At 39.9% G+C, this 25,447-nt stretch overlaps 1 protein-coding gene across 31 annotated transcripts in view; it reads left to right on the top strand.

Annotated features, from left to right (window-relative positions):
* The window catches only part of WDR27 (WD repeat domain 27), a 250,253-nt gene that overhangs the window by 140,376 nt on the left and 84,430 nt on the right, over positions 1-25,447 (top strand). For 10 of the 31 annotated variants that reach the window (XM_054558493.2, XM_054558506.2, XM_063725106.1 and 7 more), the window contains one exon: positions 40-3,962. The exons of 12 other annotated variants lie outside the window; for them this stretch is intronic. In XM_054558493.2, the coding sequence (XP_054414468.1) occupies positions 40-249 (210 nt within the window). In that variant the 3' untranslated portion in view covers positions 250-3,962. Of the gene's footprint in view, positions 1-39; positions 3,963-8,411; positions 8,524-25,447 lie in introns of those variants that run through there. 9 more of the 31 variants (XM_063725115.1, XM_054558498.2, XM_054558508.2 and 6 more) reach the window with 3 other exon arrangements.

Here is a 25,447-nt window from a genome sequence, read left to right as displayed (position 1 = left end):
CACCCCTCATTGATCTGACTTCAGATTCCATCTTCTTAGCATGGTGCCCACCTACACACCACAGAGCTGTATAAGGGCAGAAGAGAGAAGTGCGTTCTGCTACCACCAGCAAGCACTGGGAAGCATCTTGAAGAAAAGTGGGATGAGCTGTGCGGAGCCTTTCGGGGCAGATTCAAGAGGAGAAAGCCGTGTCTTTCTTACTATGGACACTCGGGAACTGGAGAAAGGTTTCCTTCTCAAATTTATTGACTAGAACTCAGTTCCCAATCAACATTTCAAAAAAGTTTCTTATTTCTGTGAGAGGCAATATATATTATATTTCTATTAATGTGGCATTAATGCTTGTTTTTTTCTTTTTTAGTCCCTGAGTGGTTTCAAATGTGTGTTTTCATGTACAATTTATAGTTCTGAAGAGTGTGTCATTTCCAGATATTTCCTGACTGTCTCATCAATGCCCACATCATAAAAGTTAATTTCATGCCTAAGGAATCTACACTACCTTCCTTTTGGAAAATGTTCTGCAGATTCTAGCAAAGTCAACAGCCAAACCATGAATGTAAAGGCTGCCGTACAGACTACAGAAGTAGGCAGCTTGCCATCGCCACGCTACCTACTTTACATTCAAGTGATTTATATAAGAGCCAAAAAAATGTACTCCACATAGTATTGATCTTTCACTGTCATGCAGAGATGAGCTGTCCAGATGATAGATTAAGACAATGAGAAAATAAGGGATTGGCTTCAAGATTTGTGGTTGCCGACGGAATTTCTTCAACAGAAAGAGAAGGAAACTGAACTACAGAACTGGTAGGATATTATTATTTTTACTGTAAATGATCCAAGCTTGTCAGGCCTGTAACTTCCAAGTGCAATGTATTATGATCTATGGTGTAAAACAAAAGATTCTGAACTTGAGTCAGTAATAGCTGGTTTATTCCAGGATTCAAATGTGAGTAACTTACCTCTCACCAACAGTAGTCAAAATGAGAAGCCCGCTATGCTGCGGCTTTATGGCTCATGGACTCTGGATGAGTTCTGCATTTATCTTTGTGGAGTGATGAATAATTGAATTGGAAAATCATGGCATCCAGAATGGAACTGCATAAAAATCTGCTGGAGTGTTTCCGAAAAAATGAAGACCTCTGGGCCCTTATCCCAGACTTTCTATTTCAGTGGTCCATGGAAGAGCCTGCAAGCTTGGCTTTTCCATCTCAGGACTTAGCTGCAGGGTCTCAGGGCACACTGCAGAGACTCGTCGTCCTTTTGCCTGGAGGTGCGCACTGACTATTTGCAGATGAGTCGCCATCCTGATGACTGCCCAGCCCTTGGCTGCCTGTGCTCCAGGTCTCCACTCATTTGACAAGCAAGACCCACATCCGGCAGCAAGGACTCCACCGGGATGGGAGCCTGGTGCTTATTCTCGAACTCAGCAATCCAGCAGTGCACCTGGCTCTGTTTCCAGCCTGGCCAATGATTGTCTAAGCATCAATTATTACATATTACTAATTATTAAATATTAAATGTAATATCTTGAGCATGCCCTGTTCAATTGATGCTTCCTGAAGCCAGAATATCAACTGATCTGTTAGAATAGCAATCAGAAGAGGCTAAATTCAAATATGATCAAAATCAGTAATTAACATACTCTGATGCAAGATCACTTCAGTGAGGAGTTTTTATGTGCAGAAGCCATCGCTGTTTGTGGGAAATAGAAATGTCAAAGGGAGTATTGGACTTAGACCAATTTCTGATGAAATGCAGGGCACACCTTTTTGTCTGAACCCAGAAATTTGTGGATAGTGTTGGGAAATGTAGTGGCCTGATTTATGCTCTCATAGTTCCTAGCCATCCTAGAAACACTATAAAGTTAAGAGGGCTTTATAGACACTTAGGCTGCTATAAAAAATTATCCCATTTTTATATTCGAGTCAATATGTTTTTTCAAGTCTAAAACAGTATACAGTATAGAAAAGGGCAATGAAGACAGTCTCTTATTTTAATGATAATCTTCTGTCCTGATAACTTATTAAGTGGAGAGAGATGCAAGTTTTTAAAAAATACTTTGATATTTTTATTTTTATTGAAAAAAAATGTTAGAGACAGCATCTCCCTCTGTTGCCCAAGCTCAACTCTCAAGCTCCTGCAATCTTCCCACCCCAGCCTCCTCAGTGGCTAGGACCACAGGTGTGGGCCACCATGCCCAGCTTATGCTTTGATGTTTTTAATCAAAATAAAAGAATTTTGGAGTAAGAATTGAAAAGGAAAGACTGAAGATAAAGAAATAAAAGTATTGGCAGTTCATCTGCAGAGGCACTGAATAAGCACATGTTCTAAATCATGTAGGGTGAGGGCTCCTTTCTTTGTCTGGGGTTACAATGAACAAATGAACAGCCAGAGGCACCAGTCCCGCAGCACAGGTGCACCTGCACCCCACGCCCCACCTCAGGGTCTTCCCCACGTTCCCAGTCAGTCCTCATTTCCACGCTCCAAGGTGGAAACTGCTCGTGTCCATCACAGACTGGCTTTGTCTGTTCTGGGTTGTCATATGAATGCCATTTGGCAAGTTTTCTTCTCTGCTTGGCCTCTGTGTAATGATTTTGAAATTCCTCCACAATGTTGCACGCATTCTGGTTCCTTCCTTTATATCACCAAGGCATTTTCCCCTGTGTGGGAGAAACAGTTTACCCAGCCCTCAGTTGAGGATCTTTTGATGTTTCCAGTTTTTGGTGATTACAAATAATGCTGCCATAAAAATTCTTGTACAGCTGTTTGTGTGAACACATGTTCTCGTTTCTCTTACGAGAGACACTGGAGTGCAGTTGCTGAGGGCAATGTGTGCTTAACCGCAATGTAACTGCCCCTCAGTTTTGCATGGGGTTGTACATCTTGACACTCCCCAGCAAGGTATGAGAGTCTCAGTGCCATCATCTCAGTTACATGTGGTTTCTTTAGTCTTTTTAATTTTAGCCTTGAGGTGTGGTATTTTAATTGTGGTTTTAATTTGCATTTCTTTTGTAATGACTGATGTTGAGCACTTTACCATATACTTATATGCCCATTTTTAATTGGGTTCTTTTCTAAATTATTGAATTGTAGAACTTTTTTTTTTAAATGTATTCTCAGCTCTAGACAGGTATTGCAGTATTTCCCCTAATCTGTGGGTTGCTTATTGGTGTCATCATGGCATCCTTTAATGAACAGAAATTTTACATTTTTATGAAATCTAGTTTTTAATTAAAATTCGATTTGGTTAATGCTTTCTGTGCCCTAAGAAACCTTTGCTAACCCAGAGACTGAGAACATATTCTTCTGTGTTTCCTTCTAGGATGTTTGTGGTTTTTTATTCCATTTAGATCTATAACCCATTGCTACATGACAGTATTAGCAAAACCGCCGTGGCTTAAAACGACACCCTCTTTATCTCACAGCTCCTGTGTGGGTCAAGAGTCAAGGTTCGGGGGAGCTGGGTCCTCTGCCCGGGGTCTCACATGGCTGAGACCAAGCTGTTGGCAGGGCCTTGGGTCCCATCTGGGGCTTCCCTGGGGACAGATCTGCTTGCAAGCTCACCAAGGACTTGGCAGATTTTAGTTCCTTGTGTCTGCAGGACTGAGGGCCTCAGTTCCTTGCTGGCTACAGGGTGGAAGCCATCATCAGCTCCCTGAGGCCCCCAAGGCTCCTACCTCACAGGTAGGAACCCAGCACAACCACATGCATCCTCACAGCCAGCAAGCGAGAGAGACTCCAGCAGGATGCAACTGTGTGCACAGGCACGCCTTGATTCATCATACATGCTGTGTTATATGCCACAGGCACCTCCCATGCTCACAGGCAGGGGTCACATGAGGGCATGGGTCCCTCCTCCACCTCCATCACAAACTGATTTTGGGTGGGGAGAAAGGTAAGGTAAAGAGTCATTTTTCCCTATATGAATATCTGTTTGCTCCAGCAACACGTGTTAAAAATCCCGCTAAATTTCGCTGGTGTTCTTGGTGGAACTTCATTATCTCTGCAAGTTAAATCTCTTGCTTAATAATCTCATAATTTCAAAAGATATTTCAAGTGAATTTGGTTTATTCTTCCAGTGGTATGGTTGTTATTGTAGTTGCCTAGTGAAGAAAATTATTGTCTCTCCTAATGTTTGGTGATCTTATGGGCTCCATTACAAAAGTGAAGGCTCACTAGTATTATTCTGGAAAATTACTCACTAAGATTGGTTAATTATATTGTAATTGGCCTCGTGTCATATGGCCATAGTTTTGGTGCGTTAATTTACAATTTTTATTTTTCGCCTAAGAATTTTCATGAGAAATATAAATGACGATTGTTTTTTCATCCTCTTCACTGCCTGTAGGATTTAGTCCTAACAAGGTTGACCTCGTGCTGCCAAGTCTACCTTTCCACCTGGTCTCCCTTCCATCCTTCCCTGGTGCACTGGTCCCCAGAGCCCTCTCCTCCTCTGGGGATGAGCTCGGCCTGGAGCAGTCTGCTCTTCTTTGCTTGGAATGTGTTTTTCCCACTTGCTCTTTTCAGACTCCTCCTTAGCCCTTCGTCCTCCTTCAAATGTTGTCCCCTCTGAGACATCCCCTGAAATGAAGTTAGCGTCAGACCTTGGTGTCTCCATTGCAGACTTTAGATGCTGATGTGAAGAGGACCCAGGCGTCACATTGTAAACCGTCAACTTATATATCCTGTGTGCCACTGGAATTTTAGTTGTTCAAGGGAAGAATAGTTTTTCATTTTTATTCTTATTAGCCTAATCATCAGTATAGATCAGATGCTCAGTGAATGCTGGTGAAATAAATCAATCCATATTCTTATGTTATAACCAGTTATTTCTAACAACTATTTTAATATTGCCTAGAAAGTACAGCATTTTTCATCCAAGAGTATGTATATCATCGTGGAGGCAAAAATGTACATCTACCACACAGAATTCTCGAAAACAAAATCTATGTAGTCAATTTACTTTTAAAACATTTAAAATGATAAATCACCAGAAGCCAAGTGAGTTTTATGCATAAAAGTGGGCTGTAACGTAACCTAGGAGGTTATTAATGCACTCGCGGGGAAAGTACAGCTAATCCCCTTTTACGGTTGCACATGGTGGTTGTAGACCAGCACAGAGGGTGGTGGTGCAGTCATTGCTTGAGCTGAAACGCAGAAGAACCGGGTGGCACAGAAGCCACATGGGAACCGTGTTTGCTTTGCAGCTCCAAAAGTTTGGCATCTGGAATGCAGAAATGCTTATATTTTTAAGGTTGCACCCTACTTCAATATTTTGATTTGGTTATACTTCAGGCTATTTTAATACCTAAAATTGTATTTCACCAGCAATGATTTATATAAAAAGTACTGGAGTTGACAAGCAGGGCCATGAATCGTAGCACATCTGTGATTTGCTTGCAAAGCACTGACAGGGGCAGCTTTGCTCGTATTTTCTTGGTCAGAGGACTTGCCTCTGCTGATGGGTCCCGTCTTCCTGCATTCACCATCAGGCTTTCCCTTAGAGCGTGGTAGGCACTTGTGCCCAACTGCAGCCCCGTCCTGCCCAGCCACTGAGTCCTTCCAGCCCCTGAGGCTGAAGGGAGCATGGGCTGGGCATGAACTGGGCATGAACTAGAAGCCGGGCATGACCACACGCTTCTAGCCTCAGATCTGCCCTTTGCTATTGGGTTTCTTGAGTTGCCTTATTCCACTTGGTTATTACTTCATTTCCTCAGATAATCATGACTTCTTTGTCAGCCTGTCTATTCATGCGAAATTTTAGCAGAACTAGAACAATAGCACACTAAAAAAAGTGACTTAAAAGATTACAAAGAATAATTTCATTTTAAAGATCAAAAATCTGCCATTTAGAGAATTTAGGAATTGTAAAATGTCATAAACCTAATTTGTGGCAAACTTTAGAGTAAAATCAGGTCTTCCGCTCTCAGCCAGCATTCTTTCTCTCACTCCGTTGTTGCTCTTCAGAACATCTGGATGGTTCCAGGGCTTCGGAACACAATATAGTATGAACATGTGAACGATAACGTCCCCCACATTTGTGGAAATATTTTCCCTGTGACATTCGTGGAAAGATTTTCAGTTTGTTCTGGGAGAAGAGAACCTTAAGTATCTCCTTAAGCATGTTATGCTCTTCTAGCAGGTTGTAATGTTCACATAAAAATATCAATTTAGCCTTCAAAGCAGGCCTTACAAGAAGGTGGTATCATTCCCTTATGTAGAAAGGAGCCTGAGATTTAAAACGCTTGAGGTTGACCCCTGGCCACTCAGTTACTAAATGGCAGAGAAGGTTCTGAAGCAGAAATCCTGCATCCAAGACCAGAAATCCTCCTACTATAGAACAGCTGATCTGCGTGTTTTGGCCTTTCCATTTTATGACAATATTTACTCATCCTTTTGTGGCACTTCATTTCTAATTTATATTCTAAGATGTGTCATAAAGATTCAATGAAAATTTGGCAGAGAATATTTTATATCGCTCTTCTTTTCTAAAGATAAAAATGGTACCACGTCTTCCTCCTGACCTGTGTACTAAACAGGAAAGAACGGCTCACAGATGGGCAGGGAGACGGTGCAGGGTAGGGCTGGGAGTGAGAGGTTGGTGGCTCCCTGGAGCAGGGGCCACATCGTGACGGCCAGGACTCCGGTGCTGCCTGAAAACGTTCCCTGAGCACCCGCAGTCCCTGTGGATGCTGCTGTCCCACAGTGCTCTGGTCTCTCTGATGGCGTCCCCGCCCAGGCCGTCCCCACCTCCCTGCATTCACACACACACAGAGGAACACACACACACACACACACACACACACACACACACACACACACACCCCCACACCCACCTCCCTGCATTCACACACACACAGAGGACACACACACACACACACACACACACACACACACACACACACACACACACACACACGGCGGGCCCTCCCCAAATAACACACAGAGCACCTGCAAGCAGCACTGACATCTGCCACTGCGGAACTCTCAAGTTCATGCGATGAGGACGTCATGAAGGGTGATTATTTTAGCCTTAACTGAGAGAGAGTCTTTTAAAACAGTTAAAAATCTTCAGTTACAGAAAACATGCATGAAAATACAATTCATTTTTACATATGTGGTAATACAATTCCACTAACAATGTTTAAACATTAGGTATTAGAAGATAGTGAGGGATAATTACATCACAATAAATTAGGTTCCAGGGAGGCAGTTGAACGATTTAGAGCAAGCACTTTCTTCAGTGGAACCTGGCATGAATCTTGCCTTTACCTCTTTCTGGCTATACGACCTTGAACAAGTGATTTCACCTCTTTTATTGCTAGTTTCATCAGTGAAATATTATTAAATAAATTCAAGAAAGTTTATGAAGGAGCTACTGCAGGGTGTACGGCTGTTAAATAGATATCATTTGTCCAACACAGCTGTATTCCATGCCCTCTGCGTTCAGCTGTTGCTCTGGAAGTGAGGGCTGCAGCGGGAATGGGCTGAAAGTCCTCCTGGAGCTGGCGTTTCAGTGCGTTTGTGTTTGTGCAGTGGGGGAGACGAACAATAATAACATGAGTGGTCATCTACGTGCTTATTAAAAGGCCATGGGTTCTATGGCTAAACGGAAGGAAGCAGAGGACAGCTTGTGCAGCTGGGGACAGTGACTCTGCATGTGTGGTCGGGGTGGGCTGCATGACTGCCAGGTGGCGGGACGATGAGAACACAGGCCCAATCAGGACGGAGCCTGGATGCTTGGGTCAGCAGGGTGGACACTGGAGCAGCAAGTGAGAGGGAGACCTCCTGAGTGACCGGGGGCGGTGGGGCCCGGACCCCTGTTGTCTTTCTTTGTATGCGGCTTCTCTGTGTGGGACTGAAGGCATGTGAGGGTATTGAGTAGATCACTGAGAAAAATCTGACTTCTAAGATAGAGGTTTGCAGATGACACTGTTTTTGTAAATAAAGTTTTCTCCGTACGCAGGCATTCATGTAAGTATCAACTGTGACTGTGTTCAGAATAGCAGCAGCGGAGTTGAGTGGTTATGACACAAGCAACCTGGCCTTCAAAACCAGAATCGTCTTTACTCTCTGGCTGCTAATAAGACACGTTTTTTCTTTTCTTTTCTTTTTCTTTTTTTTTTTTTTTTGAGACAGAGTCTCGCTCTTATTGCCCAGACTGGAGTGCAGTGGCACAGTCTCGGCTCACTCCAACCTCCACCTCCTGGGTTCAAGTGATTCTCCTGCCTCAGCCTCCTGAGTAGCTGGGATTACAGGCACCCATCACCACACCCAGCTAATTTTTTTGTATTTTTAGTAGAGACAGGGTTTCACCACGTTGGCCAGGCTGGTCTCGAACTCCTGACCTCAGGTGATCCATCCACCTTGGCCTCCTAAAGTGCTGGGCCTTCCTCTTGTTTTAACAGAGTCACTCAGGTTGTTGTGTTGAGAAAAAACTAGAGGAAGAGGTTGGACACGGGAGACCAACTAGGAGGTGCCTGGAGTAAATCAGGAGAGATAGTGGTAAGTTCTGTGAAAAACGTAACCCAGATAAGGGGGCCCAGTGAGGGTGGGCGTGGGGTCTCTCTGTGTCTAAATTACTTAATGAAGTGATTGGAGCCTTGTGAGTCCCAGTTCATTAGCTGCAGGGGTGGTAGAAATCAGTTTGTTTACTGTAGTAGTTTCATCCAACTGAAGTATGATTTATATTTATAAAGGGGGGACTCATTCACCTTTCCAAAATAGCATGAATGGACATGCCAGCTCAAACGCCTTTGGAATTTTATAGTATTTTTCCTCATTTATTTTTCCTTAGAAGAGTTTATGTTCTTTATTTATTTTAATCTATGCCCACATAAAAATAACTCAAAATGGCCAGGTGCAGTGGCTCACACCTGTAAACCCTCCACTTTGGGAGGCCGAGGCAAGCAGATTGCTTGAGTCCAGGAGTTCAAGACCAGCTTGGGCAACATAGTGAGACCCCGTCTCTACAAAACATACAAAAATTAATCAGGCGTGGTAGCGCATGCCTGTGGTCCCAGCTACTTGGGATGCTGAGGTGGGAGGATTGCTTGAGCCCAGGAGGTCAAGGCTGCAGTGAGCTGTGATTGAGCCACTGCACTCCAGCCTGGGCAACAGAGCAAGACCCTGTCTCAAAAATAAAATAAGGCCAGGTGTGGTGGCTCACACCTGTAATCTCAGCACTTTGGGAGGCTGAGGCGAGTGGATCACTTGAGGTTAGCAGTTCAAGACCAGCCTGGAAATCATGGTGAAACCCCATCTCTACTAAAAATACAAAAACTAGCCCGAGTATGGTGGCACATGCCTGTAATCCTAGCTACTCACCTGGCTGAGGCAGGAGAATTGCTTGAACCCAGGAGGTGGAAGTTGCAATGAGCTGAGATTGTGCCACTGCACTCCAGCCTGGGTGACAGAGTGATACCCTATCTCAAAATAAATACATAAATAAATAATATAAAATACAATAAAAATAAAAATAACTCAGAATGACACACAAGCATTAACTGGATCTGTGGGCCCAGTACCCTAGACTACCATTTCATGTACTCAGTGGATGGCAGTTCCTGGCCTCATTAACCTTCTTGTTGATGCTAGATGTGTTATTTTAGAAACATACAAAGTAACTGAACACTCTTATAACGATATGTGCAGCTTTTCTGAAAGTTTACTTAAACAAATTCTTTTTAAAGAGCAGTTTTAGGTTCACAGCAAAATTGTGAGGAAAGTATGGAGATTTCCCTTGTGCCCCCTGGCCTCCTGTCCACATCTTCCACCAGAGTGGTACGTTTGTTACTGTTACCATTGTTAATGAACCTACATTGACACATCATCATCACCAAAGTCCACAGTTTATCAGCATTCACTTTTGGTGGTGTGCCTTCTATGGGTTCTGACAGGTGTATGACGGCATCATCCACCATGACAGCATCATAGTGTACATTCTCTACATACTGTAGTTCCACTGCCTTGAGAATCTGCCTATTCATCCCTCTCTCCTTCCTAACTCCTGGCAACCACTGGTTTCTTTACTGTCTCCATAGTGTTGCCTTTTCCAGGAGATCATAGAGTTGGAATCACACAGCATGCAGCCTATTCAGATTGGCATCTTTCTCTGCATAGCATGTGTTTAAGCTTCCTCTGTCTTTTCATGGCTTGCTTGCTCACTTCTTTTTAGTGCTGGATCACAGTCCATCATCTGGATGCACCACAGTTTTATTCAGTTCACCTACTGAAGCACGTCTTTGTAGCTTTCCTATTTTGCAATTATGAATAAAGCTGCTGTAAACATCCATGTGCAATTTTTGTGTGATCAACAATTTTCAGCTTCTTTTGGCAAATACCAAGGAGTACAGTTGCTGAATCATATGGTAAGTGTATGTTTAGTTCTGTGGGAAACTGCCAAATTGTCTTCCAAAAAGGCTGCACCATTTTGCATTCCCACCAGCAATGAATGGGAGTTCCTGTTGCTCCACGTCCTCACCAGCATTTGGTGTTTTCCATGTTCTGGGCTTTAGCCATTCTCATAGGTGCGCAAATGATCTCATCGTTGTTTAAATGTGCATTTTCCTGATGATGTGATGTGGAGTATTTTTATATGCTTATTTGCCGTCGGTATGTCCCTCTTTGGTGAGGCATCTGTTGACATCTTTGGCCCAATTTTTTATCGGGTTATTTTCTTTTGTATATATTAGATAGCAGTTCTTTATCAGATTTGTCTTTTGCATTTATTTTCTCCCAGTTTGTGGCTTATCTTCTCATTCACTTGACATTATCCTTTTCAGAGAAGAAGTTTTTAATTCCAGTGAAGTCCTGATTTTCAGTTATTCTTTCATAGATCATGCTTTTTTTGTTGTATCTAAAAAGTCATTGCCATACCCAAGGTCATCTAGGTTTTCTTCTATGTTATCTTCTAGGAATTATATAGCTTTGCATTTTGCAGTTGGGTTTGTGATCAGTTATGAGTTAACTTTTGTGTGAAGGGTGTAAGGTCTATGTCCAGATTCATTTGTTTTTTTGCATGTGAATGTCCAGTTGTTCTATAGCACCATTTGTTAAAGACTTTTTTCTTCATTGTATTGTCTTTGCTCCTCTGTCAAAGATCTGTTGGCTGTATTTATGTGAGTCTATTTCTGGGCTCTCTATTCTGTTCCATTGCTCTGTTTGTCTCTTCTTTTTCCAACACAGCACTGTCTTGATTACTATAGATTCATAGTAAGTCTTGAAGTAGGGAACTGTTACCCCTTCAACTTTGTTCTTCTCTTTCAATACTGAGTTGGCTCTTCTCAGTATATGAAATATGAAATATTTCTATGTATATATGAAAGGTCTTTTGCTTTTCATACATACAGTGTGATGTTTCAATACATGTATACACCTTATAATGATCAAATCAGGGTAATTAGCATATCAATCACTTCAAACCTTTATTATTTCTTGGTAAAATTCAGAATCCTCTCTTCTAGCTATTTAAAAAATACAATAAATTATTGTTTATTATAGTTTTTTTGCCTTTCTGTGTAAATTTCAGAATCATTTTGTTGATATACACAAAATAATTAGCTGCACTTTTGATTGGGGTTGCACCGAATCTGTAGATCGAATTGGGAAGAACTGACACCTGGACAGTATTGTCTTCCTATCCATGGACATGGAATAGCTCTCCATTTATTTAGTTCTTCTTTGATATCCTTCATTAGAGTTTTGTCATTTTACTCATATAGACCTTGTACTTATTTTGATAGATTTATACCTGTTTCATTTTTGGGGTGCTAATGTAAATGATATTGTGTTTTTAATTTCAAATTCCACTTGTTCATTGTTGGTATATAGGAAAGTGATTAACTTTTATATATTAACCTTGAAAGTGATTAACTTTTGTATATTAACCTTGAATTCTGCAACTCTGCTAAAATCACTGTTTGTTCCAGAAGGTTTTTTTTTTGGTAAATTCTTTCAAATGTTCTATGTAGACAATCATGGCATCTACAAAGTCAGTTTTGTTTCTTGTTTACCAATCTGTATACCTTTTATTTCCTTTTCTTGTCTTATTGCATTAGCTGGGAATTCCAGTACAATGTTGAAAAGTAGTAGCAAAAGGGGATATCCTTGCTTTGTTCCTGGTCTTAGTGGGAAAGCTTTAAATTTCTCACCATTAAGTGTGATGTTAGATGTAGGTTTTTGGTAGATATTCCTTATGAAGTTGAAGAAGTTCTCCTCTGTTCTTAGTTTACTGAGAATTTTTATTATGAATGGGTGTGGTATTTTGTCAAATGATTTTCAGTATCGATATTTTTTAGCCTATTGATGGGATAGATTATATTAATTGATTTTTAAATGTTGAATCAGCCTTGCATTCCTGGGATAAATCCCACCTGGTCAAGGTGTATCATTTCTTTCGTACATTGTTGGATTCAACTTATTAATATTTTATTGAGGATTTTTGCATCTGTGTACATGAGAAATATTAGTCTCTAGTTGTCTTTTTTTTTGTTTTTACTGTCCTTGGTTTTTTTGTTAGAGTAATGCTGGCCTCATAGAATGAGTTTGGAAGCATTCTTTCTGTTTCTATCCTTTAAAGGAGATTATAGAGAATTGGATTCATTTCTTATTTAAATATCTGGTATAATTCACCAGTGAACCCATCTGGGCCTAGTGATTTCTGTTTTGAGAAGTTATTAATTATTGATTCAATTTTGGATATAGTCTTATTTAGATTGTTTCTTCTTGTGTGAGTTTTGGCATATTGTGTCTTTCAAAGAATTGGTCCATTTTGTGTAGGTTATCATATTTATGAGCATAAAGTTGTTTATAGAATTCTTTTTTTATCTTTTTTATATTATAAGATCTGTACTTGTGGTATCCCCTCTTTCATTTCTGATATTAGTAATTTGTGTCCTGTCCCTTTTCTTCTTGGCTGTCTCCCCATTTTCACTGGTGAGAACATAGTCAGGAGCTAGATTGTAAGTAAAAACTGTCTCTAACAAACTAAGGAGGCACTGTGAGGTCTCTCCAGTAGTTTGGGTTTTACATAAGCCAGCACCCTTAGTACAGTTATTGTTGATTAGAAACATGGCCAGACAGCTGGAGATTTTACATAGAAAGTTCTTTCATAAAATTATTCTCATCTTGTGGTAGCTCCTTGACCATTGCATCCATGCTAAGCTTTGCTTGAGCTGTGGAACCCTTCCATGATGGGTTTGAGGGTCTGGCGGTAGAAGGGATTTGTGCCCTATTTCTCATCTGGAAACTGGAGAAGATACGGCCTCAGGTGTGCTCAGTGGCACGAAGAGGGTGGCTTCAGTGGTTTAGAATCTGCAGCCAGGCAAGTCTGAGGAGACTGTGGATACACATCTGCCCTATCCTCAGTGTCCCCATGGCTCTCCCTGAGCTCCTGAGGGCCCAGGAAGACTCAAAAGGGAAGCAGAAGGGAGTGCACATGGAGGCTGGCAGTGAGCCAACTTCCTGTGGGAGCTGGAGCCCAGGTCCCTGCAGCCCAGCAGAGTGGCTGTCACAGATAGAGCTGTCGTGAACGCTCCTGTACACAGGTTTTGTGTGAACAGAAGTTGTCTTTCCTCTGGGGCAAATGTCTAGTATGCAGTTGCTGGGCTGCTGGGCTGTTGCTTGTTTCCTTTTATTGGAAACACTGAATTGTGTTCAGAGTGACCATACCCTCTTATATTCCCACCGGCAGTGTGTGTGAGTGATTCATTTCTTCATGTCCTTGCCAGCATTTGATGTCACTGTTTTCTATTTGAGCCATAGACATAGGTGTGTCTGATGGATACTGCATTGTGGCTTTGATCTGTGTTTCCTTAATGGCTGGCGAGGCTGAGCATCTTTAATGTGCTTATTTGTCATCTGTGTAAGCCTCTTGGTGGCTTGTAGAATTTCTGTTCATATCACTTACTCTTTTTCTTTTTTTCTTCCCTTTTTCTAATTGCACTCTTTGTTGTTTTCCTGTTGAGTTTTGAGAGTCGTGTTATATATATGTATATATAATTACTATGTATCATAAAATTTATATGTATGTGTGCATATAAAGTATGTAGTGTAGTTACTAGTGTTTTGTCAGATATCTATCTTGAAAATATTTTCTCCAATTCTGTAACTTGCCTTTTCACCTTTTTATCCTCTTAACAGGGTCTTTCACAGAGCAGAAGTTTTTTTATTTTTTGGAGACAGGGTCTCACTCTGTCACCAAGGCTGGAGCTCAGTGGCGCAATCTCAGCTCACTGCAGTCTCTGCCTCCCAGACTCAAGTGATCCTCTGACCTTAGCCTCCTGAGTAGCTGAGACTATAGGCACCACCACATTGCACTAATTTTTGTATTTTTACATAGAGATGGGGTCTCACCACCTCAAACTCCTGGGCTCAAGTGATCCACCCGCTTTGGCCTCCCAAAGTGCTAGGATTACAGGTGTGAGCCACCAGGCTTGACTGGATGAGGTACAATTTATCAACTTTTCCTTTTATAGATTCTTCTTTGGTGCAAAGTATAAAAACTCTGCCTAACCCTTGATCCCATGGATGTTTTCTTATGTGTTTTTCTAAAAGTTTTATAATTTGTTTTACACCTTTATCAAATATTGGTTGGGCATATTTGTGTAGGTCTATTTCTTCATTCTCTATCCTGTTCCATTGCTCTGTGTCTTTGTCTCTTCACCAATACCATATTGTCTTGATTAGTGTGGCTGTAAAGTAAGCTATACTGTGAGGTAGAGTAATTCCTCTCATTTTATTCTTGTTTGTCAAGTTTTAGCTATTGTAGGGCTTGTGCCATTCCAGATAAATATTAGAATAAGCTTGTCTGTGTCTACAAAAATTCTTTTTGGAATTTTGATAAAAATTGCATTAACCCTATAGATAAATCTGGGGGAGAATTTACATTTTTACTATGTTGAGTCTTCCAGTACATGGAACATGGTTTGTATTTCCATTTATTTTGATATTTGATTTCTTTTGTCAACATTTTGTAATGGTCAGCCTGCATATACTATAGACTTTTTAAAAAAGTTATACCTAGGTATATAATTTTCTTTAGAATGAATGTAAATAATACTGTGTTTTAAAAGTTGGTTTCCACATGATCATTTTTAGTATATAGAAATGAGACTGATTTGGGCTGGGTGCAGTGGCTCACACCTGTAATCCTAGCACTTTGGGAGGCCAGAGCAGGTGGCTCACTTGAAGCCAGGTGTTTGAGACCAGCTCGGCCAACATGGCGAAACCCCACTCTAATAAAAATACAAAAATTAGCTAGGCATGGTGGTGCCTGTGGTCCCAGCTACTTGGAAGGCTGAGGTAAGAGGATCGCTTAAACCTGGAAGGTGGATGTTGCAGTGAGCCGAGATGGTGCCACTACACTCCAGCCTGGGTGACAGAGTGAGACTCTATCTCAAACAGACAAACAAACAAAAAAAAGAAAAAGAAAAAGGAAAAGAAATGAGACTGATTTTATGTGATAATATTATATCTTGCAACTTTGATGAATTTACTTATTAGTTCTAAGAGGTTTTTTTAAATAAATTTCTTGGGATTTTCTCTGTAAATAAGCATGTCCTCTGCAAATAGGGACAGTTTATTTCCTTCCCCGAATCTGTCCTACTCTTGCCTATCTCAGTCGCTATACCTTAGAGCACTATGTGGACTGAAAGTGTGAGAGTAGACATCTTTTCATTATCCCCAGTCTTAGGGGGAGAGCATCCAATCATCACCATTAAGTGTGATGTTAGTTGTGTTTTCTTGATGCTGTTTATCAAGGCAATGTTCCTCTCTTCCTGAATTGCTGAGTTTGTTGTAAATATATGTTGCCTTTTCCAAATACTTTTCTGCAACAATTGTTATATATAATTTTTCTTCTTTAGCTTGTTGATGTGGCCAACTGTGATGTTTTGATATTGTGTAATGTAATATGTCAATATTTGAAATCTGCATGACTCAGTGAACTGATGTTTTCTACATGATTAATGCATGTTGTTACAAAATCATGCATTGGTGAAAATCTGTTCAAAGTGGAAGATAGACCAATAGATTTTAATGCTTCAAAATGCAATTTATGGACAAGGTTTCAAGTTTCACAGCTCACATAACCTTTAGGAAATATACACTCATCATGTTTTGAAGTAGTATTAAAAAAGAATATTCACAATTATCTGAAATGACTATTAAAAATACTTCTTCCTTTCCCAACCTCATATCTTCAACCCAGACAACAGATTGCAACAGACTGAATGCTGAAAAAATATAAAATCATGCCATTCATCTTACCAAATTTGTTTTTGTTTAGGAAAATATAATTACCTTATAAAATAAGTTATGTTAAGAGGTAATGGATTTATTATTATGAATTTAAATAAATATATATTTTTAAAACTTTTCATTTTCAATTTCTAATTTGCTAAATATTGGTAGAAATGACCCACATGAGTAAAAGCCCTTTGGAATCCTCAATAACTTTTAAGAGTGTGAAGGGGGTATTAAGACCAAAATGTTTAAGAACTGTTTTCCTATGATGGGATTATTCTGGCTTTAAATAGTTCCTTGTACTCACTTTGGTAAGACATTTCTCTAGAACTTTGCCTATGTGCTGAGTGTTCAGATTTATTGGTGTAAAGTTGTTCATTGCATTTTCTTTTTTGCTTAACTTTTAAAAAATTTTTGATATTATTTGAAACTTATAGAAAAGATATAAAAATAATATGTAAAATACTATATATATTTACACAGATTAAATAATTATTTTATTTACACATTTCCCATTTTCTTTATGGATTTATTATTTATTCATATTCCTTCCTTCTCATTCTTCTTACATGTAGCTGATTAGCACCTTCACTCTGGTTAGTCCATGCTGAGATACTCTGTAAGTCTAAAATACATTTGAGATTTTGAAGCCGTAGTACAAAAGTTACGTTTTCTCAATAATAACTTTTATCTTGATTATGTATTGAAATATTTTCATGTAATGAATTAACTCAAATATCAAAATTAAATTACTTTACTTAAAATATGGCTACTGGAAAATTTAAGATTATACATATGGTTTGCATAATATTTTTATTAGATTGTATATATTATAAATTTAGTTTCCAAACTGCTTGAGAGTTAGCTGAAATATGATTCCCTTTATGCCTAAACACTTTAGTATGCATTCCCTAAGACCTGGGACATCCCCTTACATAAATGGAGGACAATTACCAAAGTCAGGAAATGTAACATTAATACAAGACTATTATTTATTTATCTACTGTACAGTTCACTTCCAATTTTAACATTTAAAAATGCTTTGTTACCATTTTTCCTCTTCAGGATGATGCATTTCATTTAGTTATTTTGTCTTAGTCTCTTGGAATAAACCCTAAGCCTTTCTGTCTTTCTTGACCTTGACATTTGAAAAAAGTACAAGTCAATTCCTTTGTAAAATTTCCTCATTTGACTTTTTTGATATTTTCTTATAATTAGATTTTTTTTTGGTCAGGAATGCCACAGAAACAAAGTTGTACTTTTCTTTTATCAGTAGTTAAATGATGTTGGTTTGTTGCAATTACTTTGTTTAATTTAATAACTGGCTAAGATACTGCTTATCAGATTTCCCTATTATAAAGTCAATATTTTTCTTTATAAAATTAATAAGTGGTTTTTGGCTACATACTTTGATATAAATATCCTATTTATCATTAAACTTTTAAGTACCAATTTGGTGATTCATTGATGAAATTTGGCATTTTTGCATATACATTTTTACCTTCTTAAACTCACCTTTAAAAATAAATTATGAGATATATTAGACAGTATAGTATGAAAGTGTCATCCTCAGGATTTCTGCAAATGTCTAAAATCTATACCCCTTTCCTATGAAAAGTTTGAAGCAGGAGCAGTGGACCTATGTAACAACAGTTTGTCTTCAGAAATCATGAAATTGTTCCCTTAATATAAAATTTTGTTCCCTATTTGTCTAGAGGAGGAGAGCACCTAGAAATAGTTATTCATTAAGAAAATAATTAATCTTTATTAAGTGACCATGTTAAGATTTATCATCATTATTTATTACATTAGAATTGTTTAAGTCTCAAGATATTTTGCTTAACTTATGCTTACTTCTTGGATAGAGTATAAAATTCATTAAGTACTTTTTTCTTTTCCTTTTGCCAGATTTGCTTATGGTTGCAACTCATAGGAGTTACTGGGACCATCAGTCCTTTTGCTGAAAGTTTTCTAGTCATCTCTCCGTTAGACCAAGCTTTTCTTCTATTAGATCCCTCAAAAAGAGTTCGTGGTTAGAGAACACCCAAATTCCTGCAGGTTAAAGCTACTTTTCTATGGCCTTGTGCCTTAAGGCCAGGCTGGCTGATTCTGCAATTCTCAGCACACGTTTTCTTATTTTTTTTATTTTTATCTTTTATTATTATTATACTTTAAGTTTTAGGGTACATGTGCACAATGTGCAGGTTAGTTACATATGTATACATGTGGCATGCTGGTGTGCTGCACCCATTAACTTGCCATTTAGCATTAGGTGTATCTCCTAATGCTATCCCTCCCCCCTCCCCCCACCCCACAACAGTCCCCAGAGTGTGATGTTCCCCTTCCTATGTCCATGTGTTCTCATTGTTCGATTCCCATCTATGAGTGAGAACATGTGTTTGGTTTTTTGTCCTTGCGATAGTTTACTGAGAATGATGACTTCCAATTTCATCCATGTCCCTACAAAGGACATGAACTCATCATTTTTTATGGCTGCATAGTATTCCATGGTGTATATGTGCCACATTTTCTTAATCCAGTCTATCATTGTTGGACATTTGGGTTGGTTCCAAGTCTTTGCTATTGTGAATAGTGCTGCAATAAACATACGTGTGCATGTGTCTTTATAGCAGCGTGATTTATAGTCCTTTGGGTATATACCCAGTAATGGGATGGCTGGGTCAAATGGTATTTCTAGTTCTAGATCCCTGAGGAATCGCCACACTGATTTCCACAATGGTTGAACTAGTTTACAGTCCCACCAACAGTGTAAAAGTGTTCCTATTTCTCCACATCCTCTCCAGCACCTGTTATTTTCTGACTTTTTAATGATTGCCATTCTAACTGGTGTGAGATGTTATCTCATTGTGGTTTTGATTTGCATTTCTCTGATGGCCAGTGATGATGAGCATTTTTTCATGTGTCTTTTGGCTGCATAAATGTCTTCTTTTGAGAAGTGTCTGTTCATGTCCTTCGCCCACTTTTTGATGGGGTTGTTTGTTTTTTTCTTGTAAATTTGTTTGAGTTCATTGTAGATTCTGGATATTAGCCCTTTGTCAAATGACATTTTCTTATTGACATGTCTGACAGCGGTGCTGCCCTGTGTGCTGTGTGCTGCGCTTGATGCAGTCAGATTCCTCTGCAGCTCATTGATCCCCACAGAGAATTATCAATGAAGTCTGATTGTTTCACTGACGCACAGCTCAGAGTAGATCACTGTGGGTCAGGATATACATTTGTATCCTTTTTTATGAATCTGGAAGTTTTTCTTATAGTTTTAAATATTGGTTTGTTCTACTGTTTATTTTTACTTTCTTCAGGGACTCTGGTTTTATGTATGTTATTTCTTCTTGGCCTGTCATTCATTTTACTGTTTTCCTTGCCCTTTTTATGTCGTTTTAACCTTATTTCTATTTTAGGGTTTTTTTTTCTTGCCTTTCCTTAATGGTCCTTATTACATTTTTATTTGAGTCTGCTTTTCCTTGTTCACCTTGCAATTTATTGTAAATTCTGAGGGACGCTTATTTTAGATAGCAAACAATCAATTAAACTGAAGACTAGAATAAAGATTTCTTCAGTGATGCAGAGAAATGGTGTTCATGTCCAAGGCACTCCCCCTGGAGAGTTTACTTGAGCAGATACACCAATAAAATGAGGGTTCTGAGAACAGAGAAGGCACAGAATCCAGGAAATAACTAATCTAACCCAGGAGAGTGATGGAGGGAAATCTCAGGCCTCAGCTATGTCTCAGGGATAGAAAATACCAGGTCCAGGTTCATGCAGGTGGACAGAAAATTTTGGGAAGATCTCGGGGTAAGAAGAGATTCTATTCAGGCCAGGCGTGGTGGTTCACACCTGTAATACCAGCACTTTGGAAGGCCAAGGTGGGAGGATCATGAGGTCAGGAGTTTGAGACTAGCCTGACCAAAAAATGGTGAAACCCTGTCTCTACTAAAAATACAAAAATTAGCTGGGCATGGTGGCATGTGCCTGTAATCCCAGCTACTCGGGAGGCTGAGACAGGAGAATTGCTTGAACCCGGGAGGCAGAGGTTGCAGTGAGCCGAGATCTCGCCACTGCACTCCAGCCTGGGCGACAGAGCCAGACTCCCTCTAAAGAAAAAAAAAAGATTCTATTCAATAAGAGCAATACTGAGAAGATAGAAAATCTTCAAGATATGACAGAAATATTTTTTCATTAATAAATGAAAGGAAAATTAGTTTAAGAAAACAATATATGATTTCAATGTAAAAGAAGTCAATATAATTTTAAGCATCATGATTGTAAGCAAGTTATGTGGTTGGTGTGGGGCAAGAGTGCATTTCAGTTGGGTGTGAGGAATGTTTTGCTTTTGTTACCTAAATAGTCATTCTAGGGGCCAAAGAGAAGGAACAGCAATCCTAGTACGTTCTTGACTGCATGATGAATGATTTTACACAAGCAAAAGAAAGACAATGATGATTAATGATTTTGAATTTCTTTATACCATCCATAGGAAAGGATAGAAAACCTGGTTGTAGCTGTAGAAAACCACCTAAATGTTAACAGCTATGGCCATTTAAAATTTGGTTAAAATGTGAGAAGTAAAGGTTGGTAGGCCTGATGTTGGGAGGTAGCACTGCTGATAGACTCATTTTTCAGAGAGAGGAGTCTATGTAGGTTAACAGAAGAAAATAGTAAGAATCATAATATCATTGTAAAGCCCTGGGAACGCGAAGTCCACAGGGGTTATTGTGTTTCCCAGGGCTTATTGTGGCTGAGGTAACCTCTCTTCTTTCACAGGAGGGAGCCAACAGACACAAGCTGGGTTTTTAAAATTCCTTCACCCCGACCTGCGGACAGGACACAAACTGTTTTTGATCAGGAACAGCACCCAGCATGGTCAGTCTTAGCGCTGACATTGCCTCCTTGGAACGGGCTTGTGAGTGGGGAGGGCTGGGATGAAAGACTGTTGATCTGGGATATAAGTTCTCTGAACTGCTTAGATTCAGATGTGAATCATGTTATTTGATAAGTTTTTTTTTTTTTTTAAGTAAGGGATGGTGGTGGATGTCTAACATGATTCGCAGAGCAAGAAGGAAGCGAAGTATTTGGGGCAGTAGGCAAAATGGAACACTGACAGAGATGGCTGACTGCCAGAGCTTTATCTGGAATCACTATTTCCTGTCAACATGAAATGGAATATTATGGCTGGGTCAGTTGCTTATCCTTTGTCCAATTAACTATGGACAAGTGACAGCCAAGTTGCCACCCAGCGGGTTGGGGCGATGGGGGAGATCCCTCGATGAAGGATGTGGAGGTCCAGTTCTTATAGGCAGTGGACAGAGGGGACTGGGACACTGTGGTGAGGCTGTCAGAAGGCCAGGGGGCTGTGCGATGGAAACAACTCCAAAGCTTTGTACACCATTAGTACAAAATGGAAGGCATGTAAACCACGAAAGGACAGCGTGCATCCCACCCAGCTGTGAATTACACCCTAAGCTATTGCTTATTAATGATAAGGAACTAGAATGTCAACTCATTCTAATAAATTAGAGGAGATTCAAATTTGTCTTCAAAATAAAATCTTTCTTATGCTGAGCTATGTTTCCTTCATTAAGATGGAACAGGGTAAGTGCAAGAAACTATATGGCCTACACATTTATTTGGTAGTCTGTAATGTGTGTATTTCATGGGATTGTATCATAGGAGTAATGTCTCCTTCAGTACTATGTGTACTGAAGAACAAAAAATCTTCATATTACTGCATATGGTTAGTGTGTGTATATATACATGCATATATATATATATATATATGTGTGTGTTTGTGTGTGTGTGTGTGTATTCCAGTATGTGGAGGCTTGACTATGTTGCAGGCCTATATAAATAAACCAGTGAAAAGGGAGACCTTCAACTCCTAGGCTCAGGTAAACTTTCCTGGTGAACAGTATTTCACATGGGCTGTCACAACTCGATGCAGAAGAAATTAAGTTATTATTGTGTGACTGTACTGGGAGGGGACTTTTGGAAGCTTATGCCTAGTTTCCTCCAGACTTTGCCCATATACCTTTTCCCTTTGTTGATTTTTACTGGAGGCCTGTCATATAGGCACTCTTTGTACCTAGCATGTGCCAAATTCCAGACTCCCAGAAGTAAAACATGTATTCAGTATAAAGCATACTGTTTGCACAAAAAGTTTAGGCACATGAGGCATTCTTGTCATTTAGGGAAAATTTTGTATCACTGTAGAGAACTGTTTAACATTCAAGTTCCCAGATGTCAGCCAAGGGCCAACTTTGCAAGCAGGCCTTTCTAAGGACTACATTCTCAGGCCGGCTATGTTATCTCTTCTGTGCAGCTAATCAGATGCAAGCACAAACTTGATGGTAACAGAAATCTCAGTGATTTCCCAGGATTGAAGTTACTATGAGGTGAATATTTGTGTCCTTCCCAAATCCATAAGATGAAATCCTAACCCCCAGGATAGTGGTGTTGCAAGCCGGGCCCTTTGGGAAGTGATTAGGAATTAGGGGCAGAGACCTCATGAATGGGATTAGTGCCTTTATAAAAGAAACCCTAGGGAGGTTGTTTGATCCTTTCACCACTTGAAGACACAGCAAGAAACTGCCATCTATGAATGAGGAATCAGGCCCTTACCAGATACTGAATCTGCTGCCACCTTGATCTTGGACTTCCCAGCCTCCAGAACTGTGAGAAATAAATTTCTGTTGTTTATTAAAAAAAAAAAAAAAAGAAAAGGGAGACCTTAACTGAAATTGCAAGGTCCTAGAGGGAGATGAGTTTTCCTGGAATGAAGAAAAGGAGAGGAAGAGTAGGAAAATAACTATTTCGAAGGAAAATATCTATTTCTGGTTTCAGGAGTGACTTAAAGAATTGCATTTTAGCTTGTGAAAGGTGGGATATCCGTTCTTAAGAGTGATCTTCTGGGAGGAGTCCAACCATTTGCTTTGATTCCATGTTATTGAACTATGTCTCACGGTTGGAAGTTTCAGAGAGATTGATTTTTGCTCAGTGTGACAAAGCACTTTCTTCAGATTAAATGACATAAGAGTACAGGCTGTTGAAAAGAAGTTTCATGCTGCTCTAAGCAGACTGAAGGATCATCTGGAGATGTTACAGAGAATGTGTGTATGGTTATTGATTGACTAAACTACACACAAGGTGTTTCACCACCATGTGACCATCAGGATCCTGCCAGACTTAATGTTCAAATTTGAACATTTTATTATGGAAATTTTAAACATATATTCAATGTTAATATAATTTCCACACACCCAACTGTGGCTAGCCTAGCTGCCCCAGTTGTCAGCTCACGGCTTATCTTGCTCCATCTCTCCCCACCCCCACCACACATACACACCCAATTTATTTTGAAGAAAATCTTTGGCATCCCATCATTTTGTCTGTAAATGCTTCAACATATAGTGATATCTATAAAAATCAGGGACTCTTGGCCATATATTTTTAAACAACTTTATTGAGATATGATTTTCACACTCCTGGTCATTAACACATAACCCAAACCCTTCTATTTCTCCCCATTTCCCCCGGCTTTTGTCCAGACCACTGTCTCTTAACAGCTGGGCTGCTTCAGAATACTCCGGCTTCCCCCCGTGTCCATTACTGCCTCTTCTACACCCACAGCCAGATGGCCTAAGACACAGGTCAGATCAAGTGATTCTTCTGGCACTACCCCCATGGTGGTTCATTCTACCCAGAATAAGATCGAAGCCCATGCCCATCACGTCAGTGCCCTCCCGTCATCTGATCCTTGCTCACATTCCACCCTCCATCCACTCTCCCCCATCCGATACTCTCCAACATTGTAGGCAATTTTTCTGCTTCTCAATCATTTCTATTTTACACCAAGCTCTTCCACTTTGGGAGTTTGGCATGTGCTAGTCTTCCTGACTAGGATGGTTTTGCAGAGATTTTCTCATGAATGACTTCTTGTCTTTCAGATCTCAGGTCCCAAATCACACCTTCAGAGAGTCCTCCTCTGACCACCCAATTTAAAGCAGCCCTCTTACTCATTCCCTATCACATCACCCTATTCTATGTTCATTGCAGCACACAAATCTCTAAAATTGTCTTGTCTATTCATATATTTCCTTATTGGATGCTCCTCCCTGAAGAGCATAAGCTACATAAGAAGAGAGATCTTGCCTGTATTGTATAATGTCTGGGAGGCAGCTGGCCTGCGATTCCTCCCTCTCAACCACTAGGAATACCAAGGGGCACTTGAAGAAAAAGTAAGAAGACAGGTGACCTACACGTGTCTCTGTTATATGAGGATAATGGGCCTCCTGGTAAATAGAGTCATGATGTTTGCTATGAGAAGAGCCCTTATCTATGTTCTGGTTTTAGCAGGATTTCTCTGGGTTAGGATTGCATGGTAAATAAATTTGTGGTCTATGGATCCATGAGTTGTGGCTCTCTAGAGAACCAGACAGCTATTTGAAGTATTAAATGGAGATGTTTCATAACCTACATCCCTGTCCCTGTGTGAACTAAACCATGTACCTTACCCAGAGACTAAGAGGGAAGGGAAGACCTGGAGACCCACACACGATGTCTTAACCTCTTCCTGCTTTTCTTGTGCCTCTTGGTGGCTGTATCCCTCTAATGATTGGAAAAGCTGGGTCCTAGGTGAGATTTCTGGTTTGTCTGACTTAACATCTGATCACTTTTGTGAGCCCAGCTGCCTAATCCCAGAGCCTAGAGCACTGCTTGGCTTAAAGAGCATTTGGTGAATATTTGTTGTGTGAGTGAGCATGATCACACATTTGTGCAAGGGTTGGCAGAGCCATGGTTTTCTTTTGTAGTTTTTTTTTTTTTTCATTTATAAGCAATCCATGTCAGAATAAGACCAGTTTCATTAGTTCTGCACTTTAAATGGGAGATTCAGACATCTAGAAATAAACCTAGGATTATCACAGCATTTGTTAGAATTGAGGTTCAGAAAAATAATGGACCTAATCTGGAAAATGTGGCCTTGCAAATATTTAATGACTTCACTGTAGCTGGTGGAGTGAAAGCGTAGCTCTGGTGATGCACATGGACTGAACTTGAGGAAAGTGGGGTGTCCTTGCTGTTATGCAAGGCTCGTATCAGATGTGGTCCTGATATAAGGCGTATGATTGTATTTTTGAAAGCTCTACCTGAAGGGAATCTTAAAAGGAAAAATCCTCAAGTTATA

The sequence above is a fragment of the Pongo abelii genome, chromosome 5, assembly GCF_028885655.2.
Source record: "Pongo abelii isolate AG06213 chromosome 5, NHGRI_mPonAbe1-v2.0_pri, whole genome shotgun sequence".
NCBI classification, from domain to species: domain Eukaryota; kingdom Metazoa; phylum Chordata; class Mammalia; order Primates; family Hominidae; genus Pongo; species Pongo abelii.
Note: the sequence above shows the minus strand (reverse complement) of the source record. Positions and strands in the feature narration are given on the sequence as shown.